This window comes from Mustela nigripes, chromosome 4 (assembly GCF_022355385.1).
Source record: "Mustela nigripes isolate SB6536 chromosome 4, MUSNIG.SB6536, whole genome shotgun sequence".
Taxonomy (NCBI): domain Eukaryota; kingdom Metazoa; phylum Chordata; class Mammalia; order Carnivora; family Mustelidae; genus Mustela; species Mustela nigripes.
This window is the reverse complement of record NC_081560.1, coordinates 3087661-3115467: the sequence shown is the minus strand read 5'-3', so window position 1 is coordinate 3115467 and position 27807 is coordinate 3087661. Positions and strand designations below refer to the sequence as shown.

At 49.8% G+C, this 27807-nt stretch overlaps 1 protein-coding gene across 4 annotated transcripts in view; it reads left to right on the top strand.

Moving 5' to 3' along the window:
• Positions 1-27807, top strand: part of DPP6 (dipeptidyl peptidase like 6) — an 857378-nt gene that overhangs the window by 658583 nt on the left and 170988 nt on the right. For all 4 annotated transcript variants that reach the window (XM_059396038.1, XM_059396041.1, XM_059396039.1 and 1 more), the window contains exon 6: positions 26993-27045. In XM_059396038.1, the coding sequence (XP_059252021.1) occupies positions 26993-27045 (53 nt within the window). The remainder of the gene's footprint in view (positions 1-26992; positions 27046-27807) is intronic.

Genomic DNA, 27807 nt, shown 5'->3' with positions numbered 1-27807 from the left:
GTGGCTTGTCCCGTCTGCTGAGGAGCTGACCTTGGTATGGGTCTAGGGCTTTAATCATTTACCCATCAGGGGACGCCTGGCTTTCCAGTTTTGAGCTATTACAAATGAAACTGCTCTGAACATGCCCGTACAGGTTTTTCTGTGGACATAAATTGTCATTTCTCTGGCGTAGATACCCAAGAATTTAGTGACTGGATCCTATAACAATAGGATGTTTCATTTTTTAAAGAAACTGCCACCCTTTTCCAGTGAGGCTGTACCGTGTTAAATTCTCACCAACCATTCAAGAGGGAATCAATTTCTCCACATCCTCGCCAGCATTTGGTGTTGTCATTATTTTATATTTTAGCCATTCTGCTAGGTATGTTGTGAAACGTTTGAAGTCGTACCCGAAGGCTTTGTTTTGTGCTGCCCGTAAGCCAGGGAGCAAGGACTGCGGGTGCGGTGGACCTTATCTGATAGAGGAAGTGAGGGGCTCAAATGAGCAGATGCGTATTTCGGGTCACGAGGCTAACCAGCGGTCTGTCAAGAAGCCTCCGTTCCCGACTCCTTGTTTTATGTGCTTCCCATTAGCCCAGCTTCTAACAGAGAGCGAACTCCGTTATTCCTGAAGTTGTGATGACGGGCAGCCCTGCCCCACACCTTCTACGCTGATGCTAGAACATCACGCACACACAGAGGCTGCACGGCTGCCCGTCCGTCGGCAGGAGAGGAACACGCAGGCACCTGCATCCCGGCTCTGCGTGCAGTGTACACAGGGAGACCACTGCTCTTCTTCTCATGCCCTTTCCATTAACTGGGCTCTTCAAAGCCACTTCCAGCTGTAGATGCCCTCTCCGCCTCCCTCCTCCTCCCGCCTGGCTGAACCCTGCCTCTCCCTCCTCTGGGCTCTGCTCCCTTGCCCATTGGCCTCTCCTTTCCACTGCTCCCGTCCGATCCCCGCGCGTTCTTTACTCCCCTCGAACCCCCCCCCCCACCTTCTCTCTTGAAAGCTGGAGGGCTGGCAGGACGCCTGGGCGGCTCAGTCAGTTAAGCCTCTGCCTTCGGCTCAGGTCATGATCCCAGGGTCCTGGGATCGAGTCCCAAGTCAGGCTCTCTGCTCAGCTCCTCCTCCCTCTGCTACTCCTCCTGTTCCCGCTCCCTCGCCCTCTCTTGCTCTCTCTCTATGTCAAATAAATAAATAAAATCTTTAAAAGAAGTAGGACTGACACAAGTTAGGTGGGTCACTTGGCTCCTTTAACTAGTCTTGTTCTCTTTGTTTATAATTTTCCTTCTTTCAAGTCGGTTTAGTTATGGGAAGAGTTGGAGTCTGTCTGAACCCGATGGTGCTGGCGTGAACCTGCGGCGTTGGGAGGGAGACCGAGGTGGTGTCCGTTCTCTGTCAGTTCTTTCTCCTCCAGCAAACGCTGCTGCAGTTTTTTCCCAGGCAGAACTCACATGTGAGGGAAACACGTTTACACTCAGTACAGACCAGTGTGCCTTGTTTTAAATGGTTTATTGGGTTTGTGGCTCTGCTCTCTTCTCTCTGACAAAAATTTCTACCTTTCCTGGAAAAACATGTTATTCTGGACTGTCTGGGCATTCCTTTATCGCATGTGCTTAAAATAGCATCAGGAGCAAAGCAGTAGAAACTTGAAGTGAAATTGCCCTGGGAGTGAATGTAAAGTGTTAAGATTTCCTTTAACTGAAGCGTTCTGAGATGTCAGCATTAATATCTAGGCCACGTTCATTAGCCAACCAAGCAGAGGGGAGATGAGGGAGGCCTTAGCAGCTCTGGGTCGTTTCTGTTACATGTTCACTGAGGACCTGCTGTGGATCAAAAATTACAAAATGGGTGAAGCGTGTCCAGTTCTGTCTCCCAGCCCCCACACCCACCTGCCGACTTCGCACAAGTCAAGCTCCCGAAGACCCTGTTTCCTCATCCACGACATGAAGACAAGAATTCACTTCCCTTGTGCTTGAGGTTTTCCTGCGCAAATACAGGGAGAGCCACAAGTAGAGGATTTCGTGCACAGGGTCCAGCTCAAGCCCACGGGCAGGCGGAGGTCCCATGTGGATGGAAAATCACGGGTCAGCGGCTGGAGTGTGCATTTTCATGGGGCGTTTTGACTTTTCTGTACACGAAAATTTGCAGTGAGGCCTACGGGACTGGCCATCTGGAGGAATCAGTTCTTGCCCATCTTTATTGTTACAGATTTCTGGGACCAGACACCAGAGCCAAATAGCTTCCCATTTGTAAAATGAGAACAGTGGGCAGGTGACCCCCTTAACTCTACCATGTTAGCAATTTTACGTACTTGGGGAATGATGGTAAGCACGCCAGCACTAACAGCCAAACCAAACAGTAACAACAAAAACTCAAAAAACAAAGAACACCCTAAAGCCCGCCAAAGCACAGCTCGTATACCAATTCCTACATTAACAAATTCCCTTTCCTTAGGTTTATTAGTCATTCTGGATTGCATTTCAGTTTCTTTCTAAATGACAATTATTGATTACATAATGAATTTTCAAATATTAAAATCTGTTCTCTTCCTCCAGTTTTTCTTACTGTAGTGAATACATGTATTTATCATTTTACCCATTTGTGTCAATCCTGCGGCATTGAGACCGTTCACAGGGCTCTGTGCCCATCACTGCGATCTACACCCCAGACTGTTTCATCGTCCCCCACAGAAACTCTGCACCCACTAAACAAAACCTGCTGTGCACCCACCATCCCTGCTAACCTTTTCCTGCTCTCAGCCTCTGTGAATCTGCCGCTTCTAGCAGCTTCGTAGAGACACAGTCATCAACTTCTTGTCCTTCTGCTCCTGGCTGATCTCACTCAGCATGAGGTGTCCCCCTCCAGATTTCGGAGAATCTTCTCCCCAAGGAGATTTTGAAAAAAAGAAGTGGGCCACCTCATTCTTGGGTTGCTTTAGGTCCAGCCCTGCACAGCAGCCCTTGAACTGGGTTTCTTGGTGCCGGGCATCCTGTTGGAAAGCCCTCCTGTCCCCGTGCCATGGGGAACCTCCCGTTCCACAGGACGCCAGCTGTTCCTGTCACCGGAGGCCTCAGGGTTTGACCATCCACCTCTCAACGAACCCCTCAGATATTCAGTCTGCCTTGGTATCCTTTCAACCAGGAGCTTGTTTTTTAATTTCTATTTATTTTTTTAATAATTTTTTATTTTTATAAACATATATTTTTATCCCCAGGGGTACAGGTATGTGAATCACCAGGTTTACACACTTCACAGCACCCACCATAGCACATACCCTCCCAATGTCCATAAACCCACCCCCCTTCCCCAAACCCCCTCCCCACAGCAACCCTCAGTTTGTTTTGTGAGATTAAGAGTCACTTATGGTTTGTCTCCCATCTTCTTTCATTTATTCTTCTCGTACCCACTTAAGCCCCCATGTTGCATCTCCACTTCCTCATATCAGGGAGATCATATGATAGTTGTCTTTCTCTGCTTGACTTATTTCGCTAAGCATGATACGCTCTAGTTCCATCCATGTTGTCGCAAATGGCAAGATTTCATTTCTTTTGATGGCTGCATAGTATTCCATTGTGTATATATACCACATCTTCTTGATCCATTCATCTGTTGATGGACATCTAGGTTCTTTCCATAGTTTGGCTATCGTGGACATTGCTGCTATAAACATTCGGGTGCACGTGCCCCTTCGGATCACTACGTTTGTATCTTTAGGGTAAATTCCCGGTAGTGCAATTGCTGGGTCATAGGGTAGTTCTATTTTCAACATTTTGAGGAACCTCCATGCTGTTTTCCAGAGTGGCTGCACCAGCTTGCATTCCCACCAACAGTGTAGGAGGGTTCCCCTTTCTCCACATCCTCGCCAGCATCTGTCATTTCCTGACTTGTTGATTTTAGCCATTCTGACTGGTGTGAGGTGGTATCTTTTATTTATTTATTTTTAAAGATTTTATGTATTTATTTGTCAGAGAAAGAGAACATGCAAGCAAGGGGAAGAGCAGAGGGAGAAGCAGGCTCCCCGCTGCAGGAACCCCCCCACCCCCGACATGGGGCTCGATCCCAGGAACCTGGGATCATGACCTGAGCCAAAGGCAGAGGCTTACCGACTGAGCCACCCAGGCACCCTGTCCATCAGGGGCTTTAAATGTTTGTGAGCATGAACTACTTCCCGGGTGGTTGGTGTCTATGAAGCCAGTTCTCAGTCCTGCCCTTTAGAGACGGATTCAGCAGGTCTGGGGTAAGACTTAGTAGGAATCTGGATTTCTAATAACTGAATGGAATGCTCCCGTGTCTTTACGAAGTTGAACACCGTCTGCTCCAAGCAGCTCACGGTTATCCTCGGAACTGTGAGCTTCAGAAAGTTCCAAAACCCCCCTTCATTTTTTAAAAAAATTCTTAAATGTTTAAAATTCTATTTATTTACTTATTTATTACTGAAGTACAGTTGACATAGTGTGAGATTCACTCATGAGCAGGACACAGGGATCGGACGACTCTGCAGACGACCCGTGGTCCCCGTCTGGCCTCACCAGGGGATTGCGGGACTCCCGGCGGGGTTACCACCCGGAGTCCATGCTGCTTAGTCCTCTCTATCTGTTTGGCTCATCCCTCACCCCTCCTCCCGCTCACAGCCACCAGTTTGCTCTCCGTGTTTAAGGCTGTGGGTTTTGTTTGTTCATTTGTTTTGTTTTGGAGAGTCCACCTATGAGTGAGATCATGTGATATTTGCCTTCCTCTGTCTGACTTACTCACTTAGTAATACTCTCTGGGGTCCATCCTTGTTGCTGGAAATGGCCAAGATACCTTTTTCATGGCTGAGTTGTATTCCCTTGTTCACTCACACACACACACACACACACACACACTCTTTATCCTTTCTTCTACCGATGGACATGAGCATTGCTTCCGTATCTTGGCTACTGTAAATAATGCTACAGTCAACACTGGAGTGCATGTATCTTTTAAAGTAGGGGTTTTGTTTTCTTTGGATAAATAGTGGAATTACTGGTTCATATGGTATTTCTATTCTTAATTTTTTGAACAACCTTCCTATTTTTAATTTTTTGAGGAAGTATTTCCAGAGCATCTGCACCTGTTTGCATTGCTACCAGCAGGGCACAGGTTCCTTTTTCTCCACATCCTTGCCGACACCTGTTATTTCTTGTCTTTCTGATATTGGCCACGCTGACAGGTGTGAGCTGGTGTCTCACGGTGGTTTTGATCTGCATGTCCCTGATGGTGAGTGATGTGGAGCATCTTTTCATGCCACTGCCGGCCAGCTGGGTGTCGTCTTTGGGAAAATGTCTGCTCAGGTCCTCTTCCCATTTTTAAATTACATTGGGTTTTGGGTTTTTTTGTGGGTATGTGTTGAGTTGTAGAAGTTCTTTCTATATTTTGGGTACTAACCCTTCATAAGGTATGTCATTTGCAAATATCTTCTCCCATCCCGTAGGTTGCCTTTTTGTTTTGGTGTCTGTTCCTTCGCTGTGCAGAAGCTTTTTATTTCGGTGTAGCCCCAGTGTTTGTTTTTGCTTTTGTTTCTCTTGCCTCAGGAGACAGACCCATAAATATGTGGCGATCGCCAATGTCCAAGAAATGATGGCCTATGTTTTCTTTTAAGAGATCTCAGTTCTCAAATTCAGGTTCTTTCATCCATTTTGAGCTTATTTTTGTGTATGGTGTATGAAAGCAGTCCAGTTTCATTCTTTTGCATGTGCTGCCCAGTTTTCTCAACACCATTTGTTGAAGAGACTTTTTCTCATTGCATGTTCTTGCCTCCTTTGTCATGGATTAATTGACCATAAACACCCAAGTTGATTTCTGGGCTCTCTGTTCTTTTCCATTGGTCCATATGTCTCTTTTTCTGCCAGAACCATTCTGTGTTGCTTACTACAGCTTTGTAGTATATCTTGAAATCTTGGATTATGGTATCTCCAGCTTTGTTATTCTTTTCAAGATTGCTTTGGCCATTCAAGATCTTTTGGGGTTCCCTACCAATTTGAGGATTGTTTGCTCTAGTTCTATGATAAATGCTGTTGGCATTTTGATAGGGATTGCATTGTGTTTGCCAATTGTTTTTGCTGTGTAGACATTGTAAGAGTATTTGTTTTTCTAATCCCTGAGCATGGATTATCTTTCCATTTGTTTGTGTCATCTTGTTTCTTTCCTCAGTGTTTTATAGTTTTCTGAGTACAGGTTTTTCATGTCCTTGGTCAAATTTATCCCTAGGTATGGTCCATGAAATGGTGAGTTTAAGAAAGTTCCAAACTCCCCTTTGTTTTTGAATTGAAAGAAGGGGGGACAAAACAGCCCTGGAGAGAGTCTGAATGCCAACATGTGGAGGTGGGTGTTGGGGAGGGAAGGAGACAGTGGAGAGAATCTGCTTGTCTGTGACTCTTACACAAGAGTAAATCCCCAGGGGACACCCAGAATCCCTCCTTCAAATATAAGTTGGTTCTTTTATCTAGAACCAGGCCCAACTAAGTAAACATAGTAAATACGAACAAAAGAAGAAATTAAGCTTAAACAGATGAAACTCAGTCTCTACCTACTTGAGGTGTGGCCCTGTTCCCCTCGAGATAAGCACACAGCAGAGAACATTCCGGAATGGACTCGAGACTACAAATTCCATCATATTCAAAAGAAGCAAACCCATAAATTCCTTAATTTTCTATTCCTAAAAATAGTATTTCAAGTTAAAAATTTTTAATTTTTAGCAAAAAGAAAACACAGCTGCAAGTTAGAGTCCTTGGGACTCTTAGGAAAGTATCCCGTGTATTCGTACACAACCTGTTGTCGTTCCTCTGATAGATTGTGTTCAGTCTGATTTTTAAGGAGGCCACGGACTCAGCCCGTGGCATGAAGCACACCCGTCCCTCACCTGGGGACTTGGACAGAGGACCCAGCACTGTGGTTTTGGAGAGAACAGTCCAGCTCGGAGGGCCAAGGGGGCAGGAGGCAGGCTCTTCATCATCTCTGCATGGATCTTACTCCATCCTGTGGCCCATATCAGAAGCGGAGGCATTTTCTCTGGAAATCCAAAATGCATTGCTGGTGATTGTTGACTTGTGGGCTCAGGGACCCTGGAATTGTGGTGTCGTTTTCTGATCACAGTACCATCTCCAACTTATGGATGGAAACGAACCTTTAGGTTCACGCAGTCTGCTTGTGGAAATAACGTTGTATTGGACGGTCAGGAACGTCAGACCCTCTAAGCCAGGACCTGCTGCCGGGCATGACATCAGCCCTGGGGCTCTGTTTTATCTGCCGGTGTCAGACAGTCCGCGGGCCCCACGCCCCACCACAGCACCCGCCTGCTGGGGACTGCTCATGGACATTGATTGGACGGGTGGGCGGATGTATGTGTCAGCAGTGAGTGAGTCGGGAAGGCCGGTGCTGGTTACTTGAGAATCATTAGTGTGTCCAGTAATGAAGGCCCACAGAACGCGTGAATCGTTCTGGTCAGGAGAGGGAGGAAACAGTCCAGGGTCTGCGCTAGGGGAAGACGGTCTGTGGCAGGAAGAGGGTACGGGTGCTTGCAAATGAGGAAGACAGAAGCTCCTCCGGTGACTGACAAATGGGGGGAAATGCGGCCCCCGGGGGCTCACGTGAGGAGGGGACGTTCAGCGTGAGTGAGCAGAGCTGCAGGCCGGGACTCAGTTTCTCTCTCCCTTTTCTGGGCCTGGGAGTTGCCGCTTTCTCGTGCTCGTTCCCTTGTACAGCTAGAGGGTGGCTGCTGGAAGCTTCCAGACGGCTACTAGAAGCTTCCAGAAGTTCCAGAAGCTTCTGGAACTATATCCCATGGGAAGGGGCACATTTCCTTTCCTCACAAGCAAAAAGGCCCCCAGTGGCGTCTTACAGGGCCTTGTGCCCTTTGCCCTGGGGCACCGGGCGGGACTCTTTGGGATGAGAACAGGCTTTGCTGAGGCTCAGGGGAGATCCTCCGGCGGGTGCCGGGGAGCCCAGCCCCCCGGCAGGGAGTGGTCTGGGACTTGGTGTACTCTGCCCGTCTCATCCTTCCCTTTTCCTTACCGCTTCACTGGTTCTTCTAGAATTTCGCAGTGGTAGCACAGAGAAGAGCCTTGGGCACATCTAGTTGGGCTCTCAGAATACTCTTGTATGACCCCTACATTTTGCTGATGTGGAAACTGAACTCAGAGCAGCCCCGCAGCCGATCAGAGCAGGGCCCTCAGACCCCTTGACGGGGGCTCCCATGGCTGCTTCTTGGGGCCTGAGGCCTCAGCACTCGCCTGCTGCCTAGCGAATGCTTCGTACGCACGATCACATTCTAACTGCACCCCAGTCCCCTCCGCTGAGTTCTCTAATGCTCCCCATGTCACGGATGAGGACACTGAGCCGCAGAGCGTGTTTGCGCGCTGCCCCGGTCGCCCGCCAAGCCTGAGGCAGCTGGCAGCTGACTCCTCTCAGCGGCATTCATCCTGACCCAGTATTCCTCACACCGGGGGCAGGTGCCCTCCAGGCTCATGTCCCCAGAGTGTGTCACCCAGCACCTCGTACGCACCTCGCGTGTCTTCAAGTCATCCTGAGTCTACCTCCGTCCCTTCCCGCTGCTTTTTCCCAGGTAGTCACTTCAGTGAAATTCATGTTCGAGGTGCTACTTCAGTCCTTTGATGACACATGAAAACAGAGTTCTGCTAGCGAAAAGGATGAAGACTGGGATGTGTGGTTGATGAGGGACCAGCAGAGAAGCTTAGCGTTGTGGATGAAAACTCCTGAACGGCCCCAACAGCCTTCTGTGATGCCCTTGACAGCAAAGAGCCAACAGCAAGCGAGGTTCAGCCTTTTGGTGTGTGTGTGTGTGTGTGTGTGTGTGTGTGTGTATAGATGTGTGGAGATGTGGCAACATCGAACGTCATACTCAGAGTAGGTAGCATGTCCCCGCTGCACGTTAGAATCACTCACTCGGCAGCAATCTCAAAAATTAGATTCTCTGGTGGTGGGACCTGAGCATCTGTACTTATTAGAAGGTCCCGCATAATTTTAAGTGGAGCCGGGTTTGCAAACCTGGTACCTTGGACAGAGGCCCTCAGGTCCTGTGCTCTCCCCAACCCCCCCCATCCCCACCAAGCCCCACCCCACCCCGCCCCAGAAGCAGTTTCATGTATCTATGCAGCTTTGTCAAAGTGCAGATTCAAAGCCCCGAGGATTCCGATGCGGGAAATCCGGGGAGGACCCAGCAATCTACATTTTTAACAAGCACGCTGGGTGATTCCAAGGCAAGTGCATGGTCTGCGGACCACCCCTTGGAAAGCTCTATTACAGAGCTCAGCTCTCTGAAAGCCTTGGGTTGCCATCTGGTGAGTCCTCAAGAGTTGTACAGGCTAATCAGCTTCAGTATTTTTAGCTCCGGGAAATGCTATACAAAATTCAGCAACACCGTCCAAATAGGGAAGGATTCTTCCTTCAACGCTCATTAGAGGACCCGAAGCATATGGCAAGTGCGTCGTCGGTGGCGACTGATCACTTTGCGATGTCAGCCGCGGCGTAACCGCCCGGCGTCGGAGCCTCGTGCATCACAGTGCTGCCTCCCTCTTCTCCAGCCTCAGTTTAAAATGGGTATAAAGGCAAAACAGACCGTGGTTCCTCCAGTGTTTTTTTGGAATTGTCAAAAGCAGAAGATATATTTAGGACCCTTTTGTGTAGAACACAAGATGTCAGGACACCCAGAATTGCCCGTTGGGATGGGAGGCGCAGCCGCAGCCTTAATGACGCAAACAGGCTGCAATTTCCCCCCTGCGCTACAGGAATGATCTCAAGGATGCCTTCGCCCTGAACAACTGTTTTCTTCTCTTGGCACTGCCTGTAGAATCTTCTCTGGGTGCTGAAAGCAGTATCTATTGTGCGTCCTCAATCAGAGAGCGCACCCCTGTCCCCTTGCTCATACTGAACTCACACCTGCGTTTGCAACAGTCCCTGCTGACGTAGAGCCTGTGGGTAAACGGGCAGTCAGGGACCACCAGGGGACTCCCTACATTTCTAGGATGGCTAAATCCACATACGTGATTTTCATCGCAATCAGTCCTTGTAACGTCTTCTTGATCTGGAATTACCAAATATAACGCCATTGTTACGATATAATCTACCACCCAGGCAGGCGCAGAGAAGGAGCGGCGGCCAATAATCGTACCGGGAAAACAGGCACACGCCGTCCTCCCGCACAGGATTGAGCCACGCACCAGACAGTGATGTCCCGGGTGATTTTGGTGAATTCCTTCCCAAAATGCTTTATTTTTTCTTTATTTAAATTTTAGTTAGCAAACATACAGTGCAGTCTTGGTGTCTGGGTAGAATTCAGTGATTCGTCACTCACACACGACACCCAGTACCTCCTTCAGGCCCATCCCCCCTCGGGCCCATCCCACACCCGCCTCCCTCCATCAGCCTGCAGCGTGCTCTCAACCCTTCAGACGACTCTCACTAAGTCAAATAAATACCTTGTTAAGATCACCTCCACTTTTCCTTGGAACGTCCAAAATTTTGAAATCTGAGACTGGGAAATATCAGGGCACTCATGATGAAAATGAAATGTTTGGAGAGCTGACAAGTGAGTGAAAGCCCATCTGTAACCCGCATGTATTAAAAGCCTCCGAGGCTGTTACGAGTCATCACTACCCACAACCGGTTGGTCACAGGGCCGTTTCAGTGTGTGCTTTCTAGACCCTGACTTACTTCTTCTGACTTGGTGAAAAATGCCTCCCCAGCCCTGAACTTCGTATTTCCTCTTCCTGCCCTGTGCTCACCATTTCCTCTCACACCTGGGCCCTCCACATGCACCTCGAGCAGTCACGGAGCACCTGCCAACAAGCTCTGGCCTGTGGCATCCCCCTGAGGCTTGGGAAGGAGGCGCGAGCCGTGACGCAAGCACCTCCCTTGTGCAGAGACGGTGTGCGTCCTCACCAATTCCCAGCACTTGGATCCTTTCTCAGACTCGCGCCACATGTTGCTTGTTTTGTTTGGTCGTAGACTCATTTACCAGTTCCTTGTCGAATTTCTTCTGCAACAAGGGCCGGGGCTTCCCTAGTTAGACAGAAAATAATTTATTATTCTGCCAGCTGGGGGGGGGGGGGCGCTCACAGAGCATGGTGACAGGGGAGACCGTAGTTCCTGGTGCATCTGGAACACATTGTTCCCGACGAAACTGATGCCTGTTTTCCCACTTAAACATCTCTCCGCCTTCTTTGGCGTCCTATGTGCTAATTCCAGATCAAGAAGACCTCACAGAGACGGCTTAGGATGATAATCACTTGTGCCAGATTTAGTCATTCTGGGAATGCAGGGAGGCCCCTGGTGGTCCCGGATTACCCCTATTTCCTGGCATCGTTCCCGGTGCTGATGATACGGGTCTTGGCTGATGCTCACATGGCTTCTTCGAGATAGATGTAGCCAGAGTGTTGGAAAACAAAACTGGAAGTGAAGCAGAAAGACTCCCCCAGACACCCCCTCCTCTTCCCACCATGAACACCCATGCCACTGGTCCAGAGGCTCGGAGGGCTGGTTTTGCTACTGCAATATTCAAGGCCTCTGACATACAAGCAACAGAGAAAGACTGGGAAGGGGGTTTCTTGAGAAACAGAATCCCTGAGGAGACACGCACCATCTCCACGATAGGGAGGAAGTGCGAATGTGACCTCCCATAAAACCCAGTGAGTGGGAACCCCAGTAACACGTATGAGAACAGAACCTTCACGAATGGCCGAGACATTGAGAATATGAGTCTGGGGGAGTAATAGTGAGGATTAAGAAGCGTGATCTGAAGTGTGGTGCGTGCTCCCAGCGGTTTCCACTAGGGCAGTGCCCCAAGAGGTCATGCCCAGCTGGCATGTGCTCCTTGGACTCCAGAGTCTTCTCCGGTCACTTTTATCCCTTCTAACTAGTTGTCTGTCTTACAAAGGGATTGGCTGCAAGGGACTCTCGGGATTAAGAGTTGTAAATGTGGAGCTAAAATCACTTTGTGTCCAGAATCCTGGATTTCCGATGTAGACAGATGGATTTCAGCTGCTACAAAAAAGCCTCGGCCAGGTGGCCCCAGGAGAACAAACTCTTGTGGACCAGGCAGTTTGGTCCCCTGATGCCCCCTCCAAAACCCTCAGTTAGTTCCTCAAAGTCCACAGTCTCTCATGGTTCATCTCCCCCTCCGGTTCCCCCAACTCCCTTCTCCTCTCCATCTCCCCATGTCCTCCGTGCTATTCCTTATGCTCCACAAGTAAGTGAAACCATATGATAATTGACTCTCTCTGCTTGACTTATTTCACTCAGCGTAATCTCCTCCAGTCCCGTCCATGTAGCTATAAAAGTTGGGTATTCGTCCTTTCTGATGGAGGCATCATGCTCCATAGTGTATATGGACCACATCTTCCTTGTCCATTCATACATTGAAGGGCATCTTGGTTCTTTCCACAGTTTGGCAACTGTGGTCATTGCCACTATGAACATTGGGATACATATGGCCCTTCTTTTCACTACATCTATATCTGGGGTAAATACCCAGGAGTGCAATTGCAGGGTCATAGGGAAGTTCTATTTTTAATTTCTTGAGGAATCTCCACACTGTTCTCCAAAGAGGCTGCACCAACTTGCATTCCCACCAACAGTGTAAGAGGGTTCCCCTTTCTCCACATCCTCTCCAACACACGTTGTTTCCTGTCTTGCTAATTTTGGCCATTCTAACTGGTGTAAGGTGATATCTCAATGTGGTTTTAATTTGAATCTCCCTGAGGGCTAGTGATGATGAACATTTTTTCATGTGTCTGATAACCACTTGTCTGACTTTGGAGAAGTGTCTGTTCATATCTTCTGCCCATTTTTTCATGTGATTATCTGTTTTGTGTGTGTTGAGTTTGAGGAGTTCTTTATAGATCCTGGAGATTGGCCCTTTGTACTGTACTTCTCCCATTCTGTGGGTTGCCTCTTTGCTTTGTTGACTGTTTCCTTGGCTGTGCAGAAGCTTTTGATCTTGATGAAATCCCAAAAGTTCATTTTCACTTTTGTTTCCTTTTGTTTGGAGACGTGTCTTGAAAGAAGTTGTTGTGCCGATGTTGAAGAGGGTACTGCTATGTTCTCCTCTAGGATTCTGATGGATTCCTGCCTCACGTTGAGGTCTTTTATCCATTTTGAGTTTATCTTTGTGTACAGTGTAAGAGAATGATCAAGTTTCATTCTTCTACACATAGCTGCCCAGTTTTCCCAGCACCATTCATTGAAGAGACTGTCTTTTTTCCACTGTATATTTTTTCCTGCTTTGTTGAAGATCATTTGACCACAGAGTTGTAGTTCCATATCTGGGCTCTCTGCTCTGTTCCACTGGTCCATCTGTCTGTTTTTATGCCAGTACCATGCTGTCTTGGTGATCACAGCTTTGTAGTAAAGCTTGAAGTCAGGCAACATGATACCCCCAGTTTTGTTATTCTTTATCAACATTTCCTTAGCAATTGGGGGCATCTCTTCTGGTTCCATACAAATTTTAGGATTGTTTGCTCCAGCACTGTGAAAAATACTGGTGGAATTTTGATCAGAATGTCATTGAAAGTATAGATGGCTCTAGGCAATAAAGATATTTTAACAACGTTTATTCTTCCGATCCATGAGATTGGAACGCTCTTCCATCTCTTTGTTTCTTTTTCCATTTCTTTCATGAGTGTTCTGGAGAACACTTGGATGTACAGATCCTTTACCTCTTTGGTTGGGTTTATTCCCAGGTATTCTATGGTTCTTGGTGCTATAGAAAATGGAGTCAATTCTCTAGTTTCCCTTCCTGTATTTTCATTGTTAGTGTGTAAGAAAGCCACTGATTTCTGTACATTGATTTTGTATCCACATTACTGAATTGCTGTAGGTGATGGGGCGCTTTCTTAGATTTTTTTTTTTTTTTGGTCTTTTCTCCCAGCTTTTTCTTTTTTGTAATTTAAAAAAATTTTTTTAGATTTTATTTATTTATTTGAGAGAGAACAACAACGAGAGAGAGAGAGAGAGAGAGAACAGAAGGAGAGAGAGAAGAGACTAACCCTACCCCTAATCCTAACTATAATCACTATTATGTACATTAAACCCCCAGAATTTATTCACCGTATAACGGGAGGTTTATACTTTTTGGCCTTAATGTGGTACTTTATATAACAAAAATGTGTGTGTTGCCTCGGATCTATCCAGAAGGGGGTATATGCGCACATGCGCACACATGCTGTATGCACACATGCACGCGCACACAGGAAAAACAACATGCACGCGCACACAGGAAAAACAACAACATAAAACAATTTGGGAAATTCTTTGAGCCCTGATTATATAAATAGCAAATTTGCCTACCATTTTATTGTTAAGACTATGTGTAGCACTTTATTGAGGTAAAATACAAAGCATAAAATTTACTTATAGCAATTACCTGTTTTAAACTTCATTTAGAAATAACCCCCCCCAAAAAAAGTTTACTTCAAAAAAGATGGACAGAAGAAAGTACTTAGGAGCAGGGTTGGAGAGAAGAGCTGTCCGAATTCGGCTCTCAGCAGTGCTCAGGGTCGTGGGGTCACTCTGGACACTGCTCAGACATGTTACCCAGCTACTCTGTACACAGGTGGGAAGGGTGACTGGAGCCCTGGGTAGGAACCCAGATTCCTTGGTCCTGTGATGTTGTGTATCAGGGAACCCCAAGCAGAAACCCCAAGCACCCCGTGGGACTCTCCCCATCAGTGATTGGTGGGGACACTGGAGAATCTGACAGAAGCAGGCACACGTGTCCAGGCTGAATGTGTCACCAATATATGACCTTTTAGAGACAGAGTCCACCTCAGTGAACACAAAAATGTGGACACCACAGTGAACAGCGAAATCACCAGCCACAGATGCCAGGGACACTTGTGTGGACCCATGGCCAGTGGAGAAATAGATAGCAGGACCCAGGAGCAGGTCAGTAGCTTAAAGGTGAAGAGAAGATGGTATAAGTCAGAAGCTGAGCAAGCCGCCTTCAGAGGATCCGTGAACATCACGATCAGGGCAAGAGAGGCAGGAAGAAGGCGGGCATCGGTGCCGCAGAAGCCGTGATGGACATTTTGTCCTGGACGTGAGCAGGTGTGTGGCCGGTGGACCGTAGAGGAAGACAGTGGGTGGTTGAAGCAGGAGACGGGCCGTGGTGAGCAACGAGGTCTCCGGCGCCACAGGCTCAGAGGAAACAGGGCCACGACGACGTGTGCAGGTACCGGGGGGCTCCGGGCTTTGCCTCCCCTCCCGGCGCTCTTGTCCCTGGCCCTGGACGAGCTGCAGGAGGAGAGGGAGGGAAAGCCGCTGAGGGCAGCTGAGGGATTTCCGTGGGAATCGGCAGCCGGTAATTAGGAAACAACAGGACATGTCTGTCGTGCGGCTGACCTACAGAAGGAACCAGGTTTTATTTCTACGGTTTTTAGGAAGCTGGATGCTTGGCTTCATATTCTTATAGTGATGTTCAGAAGGAAAAGCATCGCCCAGCTCAGGACTGATTGCCACCGGAACGGATGCCAGCGGGTCCCTCTCTGGCGCAGACGACGTAGGAAAGGTTTGGTTACTGACAGACCCTCCGACCTAAATGAGAAAATGCGCCGGAGGGAGATTGCATCGCGAGTCTCTGTTAGGGGCTGATGAGAGCCCTGGATACGGTTGTGATCCTGCCGCCCATGACAGCACCGCCATCCACTAGCTGGTGCTTCCAGAGAGAACCGAGAACATGCAGAAGAGCACACCTTCTCCATTCTGTATTTATTTCCTCAAATACCAAAAAAAGAAAAAAAAAAAAAACCACAGTTTTTTTAGTGAAAGATTGATGACTAAAAAATGTGGGTTTATCCCATCGGGGACCTGATGTTCTAAGTGCATTGATTAAGTAGCCCGTGTGGGTGGGCGGCATTAGCGTGACCTCCTTGTACTAAACGATGCAGCTAGACAGTGTGGTTTTTCGTTAGTTGCGTGCTGACCACCACACATAACATCTCAGAGGCCGTGACTATGTTTTCATGCATCAAAGGAACCGTGTGCTAGGAGCGATGAAGGCCGTATAACTCTTGGCCTTGAAAGGGAGGTTCTCCGGCGTTAGAAGCAGCACAACCACGCAGAGTACTTGCGGGAACGTAGATTTGGGGTCTGCTCCACGTTCTGCGGTTCAGTAGGAAGATTTGTGTTTTTAACAAGGTCCCGGGCCCTGTCGATGTGGACGGGAATCATACCTGGGGTAGAAGGCCCTGAGGATGGCGGCAATGAAGAGTAAAAAAACCAGACGTCTTCAAACCACAGAGAGTTCTCCCAGCTCTGGCAGCCAGAAGTCTGAAATCAGGTGCGTGCAGGGCCCTGACCCTCTGACACCTGCAAAGGGGAAGCCTTCCTCGCTTCTTCTTGCTGCCGGTGGCGGCGGGCAATCCTGCCTCGTATGTGCTGATAAGACTTGTGCAAACATAGGGGTGCGCGGGTGGCTCAGTCGGTAAAGCCTCTGCCTTTGGTTCAGGTCATGATCTCAGGGTCCTGGGATGGAGCCCCGCGTCGGGCTCCCTGCTCGGCGGGGAGTCTGCTTCCCCCTCCCCCTGCGTGTGCTCTCCTTCTCTCTCTCTGTCTCTCAAGTGGATAAATAAAATCTTAAAAACAAAAGTCTGTGCAAACATAATTTTAGTAGCAAATGTGATAAGGAGATGAGAACACTACAGAAGGCAGCTAAGAGAAGCAGGAGAAAAGGAATCTACGATGATGAATGCTTCTCATTTCTGTTGTTGGAAGGAGTCCATGCACTTGACCTTCAGGGTTGGGAGAGGCCAGGAGTCAGGGTCATGACATGAGCTAGGAGAGGCTCTGAAGAGGCCCACCAGTTGCTGTGGGCAGGAGCCTGCCCAGCGCCCAGCAGGGACGGCTCAGCCCGGGTTTGCCGGACGCAAGCATACTTGGTTTGCCTCCATCACCTCATTTTGGTTCGCCCTTCTTCCCATTGCTCCCCAACCCCAGAACCTACTTAGGATTCTGGGCTCTTCTCTGAGGCCTTGATTTCGATGGCTGACTGCTGGTCCCCTCAGCAGGTTGGCGAAGGGCGGCCCTGGGGTTAAACTTCTCGGTCCTTCCTGTCCCGCTACTGTTCTCTTCAGGATCCATCCCTCACGAGAACCTTCTGGCTACTGAAGACACGATGCTGTGCGGTGGGAGGCGCTTCCTGACCAGCCTCTTGGAGTGGAAACCATTTTAAGCTAAATGTGAAATTAGTTTCCCAGTTCTCTTCCTTTGGCAGCACGTGACCTGGGACAAATCAGCTTGTCTCTTGCAACCTCAAGTTCTTCATCAGAAAGGTGAAGAGAAGCCGCTTTATCCCCAGGAGCAGTTGTTGGGTCCAATGAAAGGGTCTACAAGAACCTTGTAGATCTCTAAAGATTTCCACAACATAAACTGGATTTCTTTATTTTTGACCTTGGAGAGCCGCAAGTCTGGTCCCACAGGCAGTGTGTGTGAGGGGAAAGGGGAGGCAGTACGCAGAGAAAGAAAGAAAGGAGATGTTGTGTTTTCGAGCAAAGTCAGGAGTGAGTCCGCAGAAAGGCCTGTCAGGAGACAAAACAGAAAATCGGGTGAAGGGGGACACGGGCTGCCAGGCCCGCGAGGGGGTCAAGCCCCTGTTTCTGGGTGAGTGGCCCCAGAGAAGATGCGGCTGTGACAAAGGTCGGGAGGACCCCGTGCACGCCGGTGTGCGCCCTGAAAACCAAGGCGGAAGGAGGTTCTCACGCATTGCTTCCTCTGACTCTCGCTGGCCGCACCAGGACAGGCTTCATTCGTTTCCAGGAGACGAGACTCGGATGCGTGGACACGCTCCTTGAATTGAAATGTCTAAGTGGAGACGGGAGGAAATGATTTTTAAGAAGAAGAATCGTACAGCTCTTTCTGGATGTCAGGGTTGCTCTCGAGATGGGTCTTTGGAAACGTAATTAGACTCACAGCTGGGGTTTCGACTGTTTGTCTGCCTCTGACGTAGAAGATGCGTGTGTAGATGGAGCCTCCCTTTTAACCAGATTCTTTTATACTCACGTTCTTGCCGTAAGTCTCGGCTGAAGAGCGTCCTATACGGGGAACACAGGGTGACAGAAACATCGTCCATTAATAAGTTAGATGGTGGGGACCAGTTACTAAAGAATGACTTAGAGGCAACTGCGAGGGGGCGTGTGCGCAGCAGGACCAGACCCGAGACAACGCCTTCAAGGGGACAGCACCGTCTCGTCTCTCTTAAATTTAAAAAAATTTTGTGGAGGAGGAAAAAAGTAGAGATACAAATACTGAATCCTAAGACTTTTTCATTACTTTTATATTTTGAAACTGACAACTATGTCTCCTGTGTTTTCAGTCTTACCTGGATGGTCACACAGAAGTGTGAGCTCCGCGTTGCGGGGAAGGGGCTGCTGGCCGCCGGGGGGAAAACCAGGAACATCTTGTTCCTATTTCCCACTATTTGTCTTCTGCTGTGTAAACTTGGTGTCTTTACTTTTCACTAAACACTTTGATGGTACCTGGTCATTGGTAGTCCTCTAGAAAACATTTTTAAAAAATCATTAGAACAAGGGGTTTGATTTCAGGGAAATGGTATACAGTGAGCTGGAGAGCTGTGTGGAAATGTGTGCCAGGTGTCCCCATCGGAACATGGGCTGATTGGGACCTTCTGCTTGAGGCGAGAAGCCTTCTGGAAAGACTGGTTTGTGCAGGAAATTTTCCACCGTCACCCACTCCAACACCGAGGCTCGTAATTCACGAGCGGGAACAGAGACCGGGAGGAAGCTCGATTCTGAGGCAAGATGCCGGGTCTCTGGGGCAAGGCCCGCTAAAGTACACGGATGAAACGGGAGGGGTAAGCCAAGCAGAGGCTTACGGGGGGTGTGGCGAGACGGAGGAAAGAGGGGGAGAAGAGCCCATGAGCCGTGATGCGCGCCGAGTTCCATGTGGAACTGCCGAGTCACTGTATCGTACCCTTGAAACACATACAACACGGTGCGTTAAATATACTGGAATCAAAAGAGAGAGCCACAAAACAGGCAAAAACAGAAAAAAATCCAGCAGAGGCTGACCCCGGCCCGAGACCAGATGTCTGCAGCGTCCCGGGAAGGAAGGAGTGTGGACGCTGTGTGCGGCAGGGACGTGTGTGACTCCCCCGCAGTGAGGAGCACGTCAGGCTTGAGCTCCCCGGGCTCGGCCAGGCTCGGGCAGCTGCGAGCTGCTCCCCGGTGCCGTGGAATTCAGCCCCAGCAGGAGCAGAGAGAGGGGAGGGCAGGGGGGCAGCAGGGCTGGCTGGGAGCTTGAGGAACTCTCTGAAAGGGAAGGAATCTTACCGGTCACCCAGGCCCGTCTCACTCGGCCCCGCATTCTCCCTGATGCTCTGGCGAACTTGGCTTTCCTACTTTTGCTAACGCGGCTGGTAAGCCTTTTCGGTATTGGATACCTCTGATTACCAAAGGTTAGCATTGTTGGTCCTTATAATGTGTACTGGTCAACGTTGTTTTTGCCCTTGGAGCAAATGGGAACAGACCTGCTCACGCTCACTCATGAAGCTCTTTAAAACCTTAAAGATAGCCTTCCATCTCCCCCGAGCCTCTCCTCCAGGCAGCCCACCGGCCTTCACTCCAGATGACTCACACGGAGCAGCTTTCCTCCCCGACTCCAGCCAACCTGGTCATATTCTCATCTTTCTAAAATATTTTGGCTTATTGGTCTTATTCCTTAGGGGAAAAAAGGGACACCTTCAACTGGACTCAATTCTCCCAATTTAAGGGGAAGAATTTCTAGACCAGATACTCATAACTTCTTCCCCGAAAGACCTTACAGACTGGTTGGCTCTTGTCTCCGCCACACTATAAAAAATGTGCTCATTTCTTTCTTTTTTTAATTCAATGAAGGACCCGGTGGAATTCTCAGGGGAGTCTTTGCCCTGAAAACTGGCTGCTCCACAGAGGGAATCTTGGAGGGCTTCTTGGAAGCCCAGCAGCTGCCACCTAGTGGGCAGACTAGGGTAACGGATCAGGGTAATGGATGGGGTTCCGTATAGGAGCCAAGATGGCAGGTTTGCTTGGAAGAATGTATCAAGACCAAGATTTAGGAACACACAATGTAAATGCAGAAACTCTTGAAGTATTTTTTAAAAAATGGGGCATGTGCTTCCTCACCCCTCTTCTCCACATATCAACTCAAAGCAGGGGTATGGGAAGTGCACTTGGGTTCCGAGTTCCTTGCTTGATCTCCACCGCCTTCTTTAAAGTGACCAGGACACGGGGAGACTGTGGGACGCGTTGGGTATGTCTGGTGATCACATATGTTCAAACTCATCAAATTGCACACAAAGTGCTGTTCTTTCCACGTCGGTGATACCTCCGGGAAGCTGTTTTTAAATGTTCTGAGGGAACAAAAGAACCTTTATAGGATACTGCCTTCATGAGGTAGCTGTCGTGGTCCATCGGCCCCAGCTTGAAGTTCGTGAGCAGATGGCGTGCTCTCTCCCAGAGGACAGACTACTGTGGTCGTTGCGGTAGACCTGGGAATCGCCACGCTAAATGGGACCGAATGAAATTTCCTTCTCTGTTGGTAACAGAACCCCAAAATGGTGAGGAGATAGACCCTCGGGGTAAACGTTTCATTCTCTCCAAATCTAAAACAAGAGATCTCCCATTTTCCAACTTCCTTTTAGAGTTGTTCTTTTTCTCCTTCAGGTTCTTAGTCTTTGACTCGACGTCACTGACGTCCCACGCAGGTCATTTCTCTTCTTTTTCTCTTTTTTACCGTCCCATTCCCAAATCTCCCTTTCTTTTCCATGCCTAGTCTCTTCCCTGTGTTCCTGGCTCCCCGTATCTTTAGCCCTCGTGCACTTCTCACCAGATCCTTTTTCTTCAGCCGTGTGTCCCAGCCATGGGGGTCTGGATCCCCGCTGGGGAGAGCCTTGCTCTGAGCGCATCTCGACCCTCTGGAATGTTCAGCTCCCTCTATGAATAGAATATAGGATCAAATGAGGAGGTGACAGTAGATGCCCACTGCAGCGATCTGCTTGGTAGTCCTCACGCCTGTCCTTGAGCTCGCCAGCAATGGCTGACTGGCCTCTGCTTGAATTCCACCAGTTCTGGGGAGCTCACTACGTCAGGGGACCATGCATCCCATTATTGGGACACTCCAGTGAGTACAGTGCTTGTGCTGACCAGGAGCCCAGTCCCCAGGGCAGCAATCTTGACCGTTCTGTGGCCTCTGCCCTCCCTCAGACCGGTCGGCTCCAACTCTGCTACTCCCAGTGGGACTCGCATCGTGGAGGAGAAAGAGGTTCGTGGACTCGGTACAAAGCTAGTGGCTACCTCATATGGTTCTCTTCGAGATTAAAACAAGAGAGTTCCTTATTCTCCTTTTTCATGGTTTCTGTTTCCAGCTCTTCCCTCCCTTTACGGAGGAGGGAGCTGAGGCTCCGAGAGGCTGCGGACTTTGCCCCGCGAGTGAGTCGCAGGCTGAGCGGAGCCTGTGTCCCACTCTAAAACTGAGTCCTCGTGGTCGTAGCTGCACAGGGCCGCTGTGTCCTGCCCCCAAACCACCCCCACCCCCACCACTGCTTCCGCCGGGCGCGCTGTCAGGAAGAGAACCCCCGTGGCTGCGGGAAGGCAGGAGAGGCGCGGAGTCCGGCAGGCCGCCTGCAAGGTCACCGCGGCTCCTCAGACGCCCGAAACCAGGCCAGTGTTCCTGAGGGTAGGAACGTGGTGTGAATTTAAGAGACATTCCAAAGTTACACAGTCCAGTGAAACATGGAAACCAATGAAACATGGACAGTTTTAAAAAGTAAGGACTAGGAATGGTTGAAGGTAATTTCAGTGTTCTTCTACTGAGAGACCAAATGCGTGGGTCCGTAGAAGAGAGACCCGTTAGCAGGAGATTGGTTCTCAAATTGTGGAATTTAGGATAAAAGTTTTGGGTAAAGAAAATACCCACGCTGAGAGGCCCAGGACAAGCTAAAGATAGGAGCCTAGAATTCAGAAGATAGGTCAGGCGTGAGAATGCAAATTCAGTGAGAAGCTGCCTAAGAAAGCAGAAGTGAATGGGATCTGCCAGGCCAGAGGTGTAGACCAGCACGAAGGAAGGAGAGCAGCCGCCATCACCGCGTCACACTCTGCGAACGGTGGAGCCCGCGCGGGTGAGTCCAGTGCCCAGTGTCTGGCCCTGGGCTGGCCCCTGGAGATGGCAGCTGGAGAATGTGAGGAATGCACTAACGTGTGGCCTTGCAGGCTTTTCTCGTGAAACGCGGTGATCGCTAAAAAGGAGTCATTCAGGGAGGATGTGACCAGGGATTTTTTGGTTCTGATGTGGCAGATTTGAGTTCTCTTTTACAAATTTGGGGGAGGTAGTGAGGGACAGGGAGCGATGAGACGTGTAAGGCAGGGTCTCGTGCCAAACCTGTAAGGCAAGAGTCATGAGGTTCGCCAGGGAGCAGAAGGGAGTGGCGTGGACACCTCCCGGGCTGATCTTGGAAAGGGATTGGGTGGCTTCTTTCTGCAGGAGGGGAAGGCCGGGGGGCAGGGGAGGTCTGCGGTGGGGCTCTAGGGGTGGAGACTGGATGGTGGACCGGCAGAGACTGAAGAAGTTAACCCAGTGCCTCTGGAGGATAGATTGTGCTGGGGTAGGAGGTCCAGGGGGCGAAGAATGGAGTCCAGGGGACTTCGTTCTAGCTCCGTGCACTGAGCGAGGAAACCACCAACTCGGGTAGGGAATGTCAGGGAGGACTAGGATTACTGGGCGCCGACGAGTTCGTTTCGGAGAATATTGAGTCTTGGTGCTTGTGAGGCATGAGGTAGGGACGTCTAGGTGGAAATCCGGTTTGAAAGTGCAGGAGGGGCTGAGCCCATGCAGGAAGAAGAGAGGAAGCGAGTCTGCAGGAGTGTGGAAGGTGGGACGAGTGTTCGTGACGGGGCTGCCACAGCGAAGACCGTAGACCCGGCAGCCTCGAAGTGCGGCTCCGTGGGCGCTGGAGGGGAAAGGTGAGATGTGCGGGCGGATGCTTCCGAACTGGAAGAAGCAAACCAAACGTGAACTCACCCCACGACAGAGCTGTGACTCGTTATTTTTATTCCGATTACTAAATGCCAATAGCATTTGTGATCTATTAGATTTCATGGTATCTAATTTTTTTCGCGATTAGAACATTTGCTGAAATTGCTATCCCATCATGAATAGTGTTTTGGGTATATAGAGAAACCAGTTTCTATATATTCATTTTCCAAGGGAAATTTCACAGTGAAGAAGAAGCCAAAGTAACTCAAATCCATGAACTTCTGGGAGTGCACTCTTAGAAGAGCAACTGAACGCAGTCTTACTAACTTGCGACTGCACTTTGTTCCCTGATCAGAAGTATTCAGAGGCAATTTTTTTTTAAAGATTTTATTTATTTATTTGACAGACAGAGATCACAAGTAGGCAGAGAGACAGGCAGAGAGAGAGGAGGAAGCAGGCTCCCTGCTGAGCAGAGAGCCCGATGCGGGACTCGATCCCAGGACCCCAAGATCATGACCTGAGCCGAAGGCAGCAGCTTACTCCACTGAGCCACCCAGGCACCCCAGAGGCTATTTTAAAGAAAGAAACGTAAATACAACAGAGACCCTGGTAGGGGGGTGGGGAGGCTTTATCTTCCTAAGAAACAAATTCTTTCAAGACGATGTAGCTTTTTTTTTTTTTTTTTTAATTCCTATCAAGATAAGGACTATCTTGCTCTTTAGGGAGTGGTCTCTTTCCTGCCGGTGTCCTTGTGGCTCCGGGTTGAGACGGTGTGTTGAGGAAGAGAGGCTGTTTGACTGTTCCATCTTGGAGCAGAGAGAAGACTGTCACGTCACTCCCTCCTGTTGCTGCTTTTTAGAGAGTCGTCCGTAAATCCCAAGTGCACTTGCATTTCTGAGGACCCCATTTGCATGAACAGTCCTTTCCGGAAGGTTCTTTCACACACGTCCTTGGCATATCCAGCATCTCAGGCCTGACCTCTTTTTGAGTCTGTCCCATTTCTGTTGGAGTCTTTCTGATTAGTGATTCCGTTCCCAACATAGTTCACAACATTTTCCATCCATACATGGTTTGTTTTTTTTCTTTTTGCCCCATAGTACACACACAGAATGATGGGCACTTCTCCCTTCTTCTTACCATTGCCCTTATAAGATTATTTTAATTCGGTCTTCTTTTTCTCATTGGCTCCTGTCAGAAGGTACTCCCAGGGCTGAATTTCAGAGTCATTCAGTGGTATGTTTAAGGAGTCGTGCAAAGATCAACGTCGAGGTCTCTGGGAATGGCATAACCAGAGGACGAATTGAAATCACTATTTCCAGACGGATTAAAGAAATATTCCTTCAATAGCAAAGTATTGTATCTTTGTTATATCTATTGGTGTCCTGGATTTTTTGTTTGACAGCAGTTCACTCGGACTCGTAACTCTAGTTAAGAGATACACCCTTTGTTCACGCAGTTTCCAATGTAGTGATTGGAGAGACACAGACCTCTGATCGAACCTTGCTTGAGCTTGATTTCAGTTCCTTAAGATTCAGTTTCCTGTGTTCAGAGTGGGATGATCATACCCGGACTGAGTGAGCTCCTGGATACCGAGGAGCCTGCATGCCTCCCTCCGTGGACGCTCGCCCCTCAGGGCCTCAGCTTCAGCAGCATCACCACTGCCATCCCTGTTCTCCGCCGTCATTTCAAAGACTTCCGCTGTGCGTGGTCTTTGCCAGCACCTCACTTCGGTACTGAAACCATTTTGATGAGGAATTCATCTCTGTTTGTTCTAGAAGTGGGTGGGCATTTATGGGGAGGCGCCCAGGAACCTAGAAGTCTGTCCACAGCTGATGTAATAGGCGCCTTTTTTCCTCTGGATTTAGACTAGATCTACCATTTACCTATTGCTGTGTAAGGATCTACCCAAAACATTAACAGCTCAAGACAACCAACACTTCTTACCTTAAAGTTACCGCGGTCAGGGCTTCACGACCGTCCTGTCTGTGTCTCTGGCTCGTGGTCTGTCAGAGTGTCGTCTGGGGCTACGTCATCTGAAGGCTTGACTGGGGTAGAAGACTGGGGTAGAAGCGCGGGTCCACGCTCCCTCGTGTGACCACAGGCAGGACGCCTCCGCTCCTTGGGGCCTGTTGGCAATCCGACGGGGAGGAACCTTGGTCGCTCACCGCATGGACGGCCTCTCCTTAGGGCTGCTTGCATGGGTCACGCCGTGGCGCTGTCTCCCCCGGAGCCACCACACCTTCTCCTGCCCAGTCCACACCTGCTATTCCGTTGAGTCCTTTGGAATTGGGCGCCACCCCTCCCGCCCTCCCCCTCCTCCCTTTTGCCTCCGGTCCTCGGTCCTCCGCTCCCCTTCCTCCTCCTCGCTCCTCCGCCCTTGCCGTAAGTCCTGCTCCCATTTTAGCAGAGGCCACGGTTGGCCTGCCCGGGTCCTCCTGAGCCTGGAGTGAGATGAACCGGGCGACCAGGTGGCGTTGGAGGAGAGCTCAGGCGGGCCGTGGAGCCGCACTGTGGGCCCCGACCGCGGACAGAGGCTCTGTGTCTGCCCGGGTTCTGGGCTTGCATCGGAGGGAGCGGGTCCAGCTCAGGGGCGGTTTAGTCAAAGCGCAGGGTCCTCGGACGGGCGCTGTCTGAGCCGGCGTCTGCTCAGGACCAGCCCTTCCTTCCTTCTCCTGGGAAGGCAGTACGAGGCGTCCCTCCCCACGCAGCTGAGCTGGGTTTGTGTCCCCCTTCTCGGAGGGCGAGGGCAGGGCCGGAAGTTCATCATTCCGTTGCTTCCTGGCTATTTACTCATAAGGAAAGTGGTGTTTGGACAAGTTCCCCATCAGATGCCGTCCCTCCCCCCTCCAGAGGCCACCCCAGGCCCCGTATTTCTGCTGCAGGAGTCTCGGGACCTTCAGGACTCGGGGCTGCTGATTACTTACTTGCATATCTGGATTCTCTTTCTCCAGTAACTGTGATGCATCTAATCGTCTCTAGGTTAACCCGGGCCCCAAGGAGGCAGGGAGTCCGTGAGCGGCGCAGGGCCCTGTCCCTTCTCGTTCTCACATTCAGTCCATGGTCTGCGCCCCCGTGCGCGCCTCGACCCCCACCCTTCACTCTGCACCTCTCTCCCTTGGCCTCACCTGTTACCTTCAGGAAGGTGGTGGTGAATGCCGGTCACTGTAACGTGCCCAGACAGGGTGTGGACTCTCAGAAGTCACACGGGGGGGAGAGAGAGAGTGTGGTACGTTCTTGCTTCAACCCTGAAGACAACCCCTCACCTTCCCAGCCCCGGGGAAGGTCTCTATCCAGAGAGCCGGAGGTGAAGGAAGCCAAGATTTCCTGAACTGCATGTTTTCCCCATTTCTGGTCGTGGGTTAGGGAACTCTGTCCTAGCTTAAGAGTTGAAGAGAGGCTCCAGGTTGCGGGCTATAGGCGTTTGGAAACACTGTTTAGTTACCTTAGTTTTAAAAGTCGTGCCCCTCTTGGAATGAGCTCTTGGTTTACTGACCGCTCTCCAAAGCTGAAAGACTCACGCTGCATTGGACAGAAGGACGAGAGTTCGCCCAGGGAAGCCTATCTTGCTTTTTATATTCACTGAGGATGTACCTTGGAATTTGCCGTAATTTACAGGGACACCCACAGTACATGGGTCTTACGGTCCTGCTGGGTCTAGCTGGCTGTCCGACAGCCTCTGGTGACCTCCTCACTGGTCCTGGGCTACATGTCACTGAGCTGGAAATCTGTGCCCCTGATTTAGTCACAAACCAGCCAGCTCTGGAGTCTGTATCAAGCCTCTGACTGCAGGTAAACAATGTGCAAATGAAGAAAGTAAAATAAACAGGATATGCAAATTAACTTTCTAAGTAAATTAGACTTTGCCTCCAGGTCTCCTGATTAACTGCTTTTCCTCCACTGATGTTTTTCTAGGATGCACAGTGATTTAAAAATATCATGGTCACAGCCTTTGTCTCAACGCTTGCTTTTTTTTCTTTTTCTTTTTTTTTTTTGTCTTGTCTGTTTCAGATATACCAACACTCCTACACTGGATATTATGTCCTGAGCAAAATTCCTCATGGGTAAGATGATTCTTTCATTTTCTTTGAATGAGAAGTATTCAAAACAAAGAAATGGTAGAACCCTGAGTAGTTGCTTAATTCCTAGAATTAAGGGCAGGAAATGGGGCTGCTTGATTTTGACAGTGAAGGGCCCAGATGTTGTGCGGCCTCCCGAGCTAACTGTATCCAGCGTCTAGGGGTCCCGCCAGTCTGGGTACTTGCCCATTTGTGAAGCCCCCGTCCTAGGACAATGCCACTTCTCTCCTGTTCTGTAGAGGTCCTGCCGGGCAGGACTGTCTCCCCATGCCCCACCCCGTAATCAGCTGTGGCCGTCCCAGGCATGGGGAATGGCCTGGGACCCCCACGGGGCTCTGGTTATGTACACGATAGAGTGACACCCCTAAGCGTACTGCATCTCTCAAAAATGTGTGATTTGAGACTCAAATGTGTGTGGGAAAGACAGACATGAGACCAGGCATGATTTATGAGGTTTTTGGTGCCGGGCAACTATACCCACACGCGGCACAGGGAGGCATTATCAGGAGCTCACCTCCGGGTCCAAAGGCAAAAACAGACACTGGTTAAGTGCGGCGAACAAGTTGGTTGCGTTAGATGTGGAGAAACTGCTGCAGAATTAAGAGAGACGGGGGTGGCTTCCAGTTCGTCTCCCGGTCACCCCTCCCCGGTCACCCCTCCCCGGTCACCCCTCCCCGGTCACCCTCCCCGTTCACCCCTGCCCGGTCACCCCTCCCCGGTCACCCCTCCCCGGTCACCCCTCCCCGG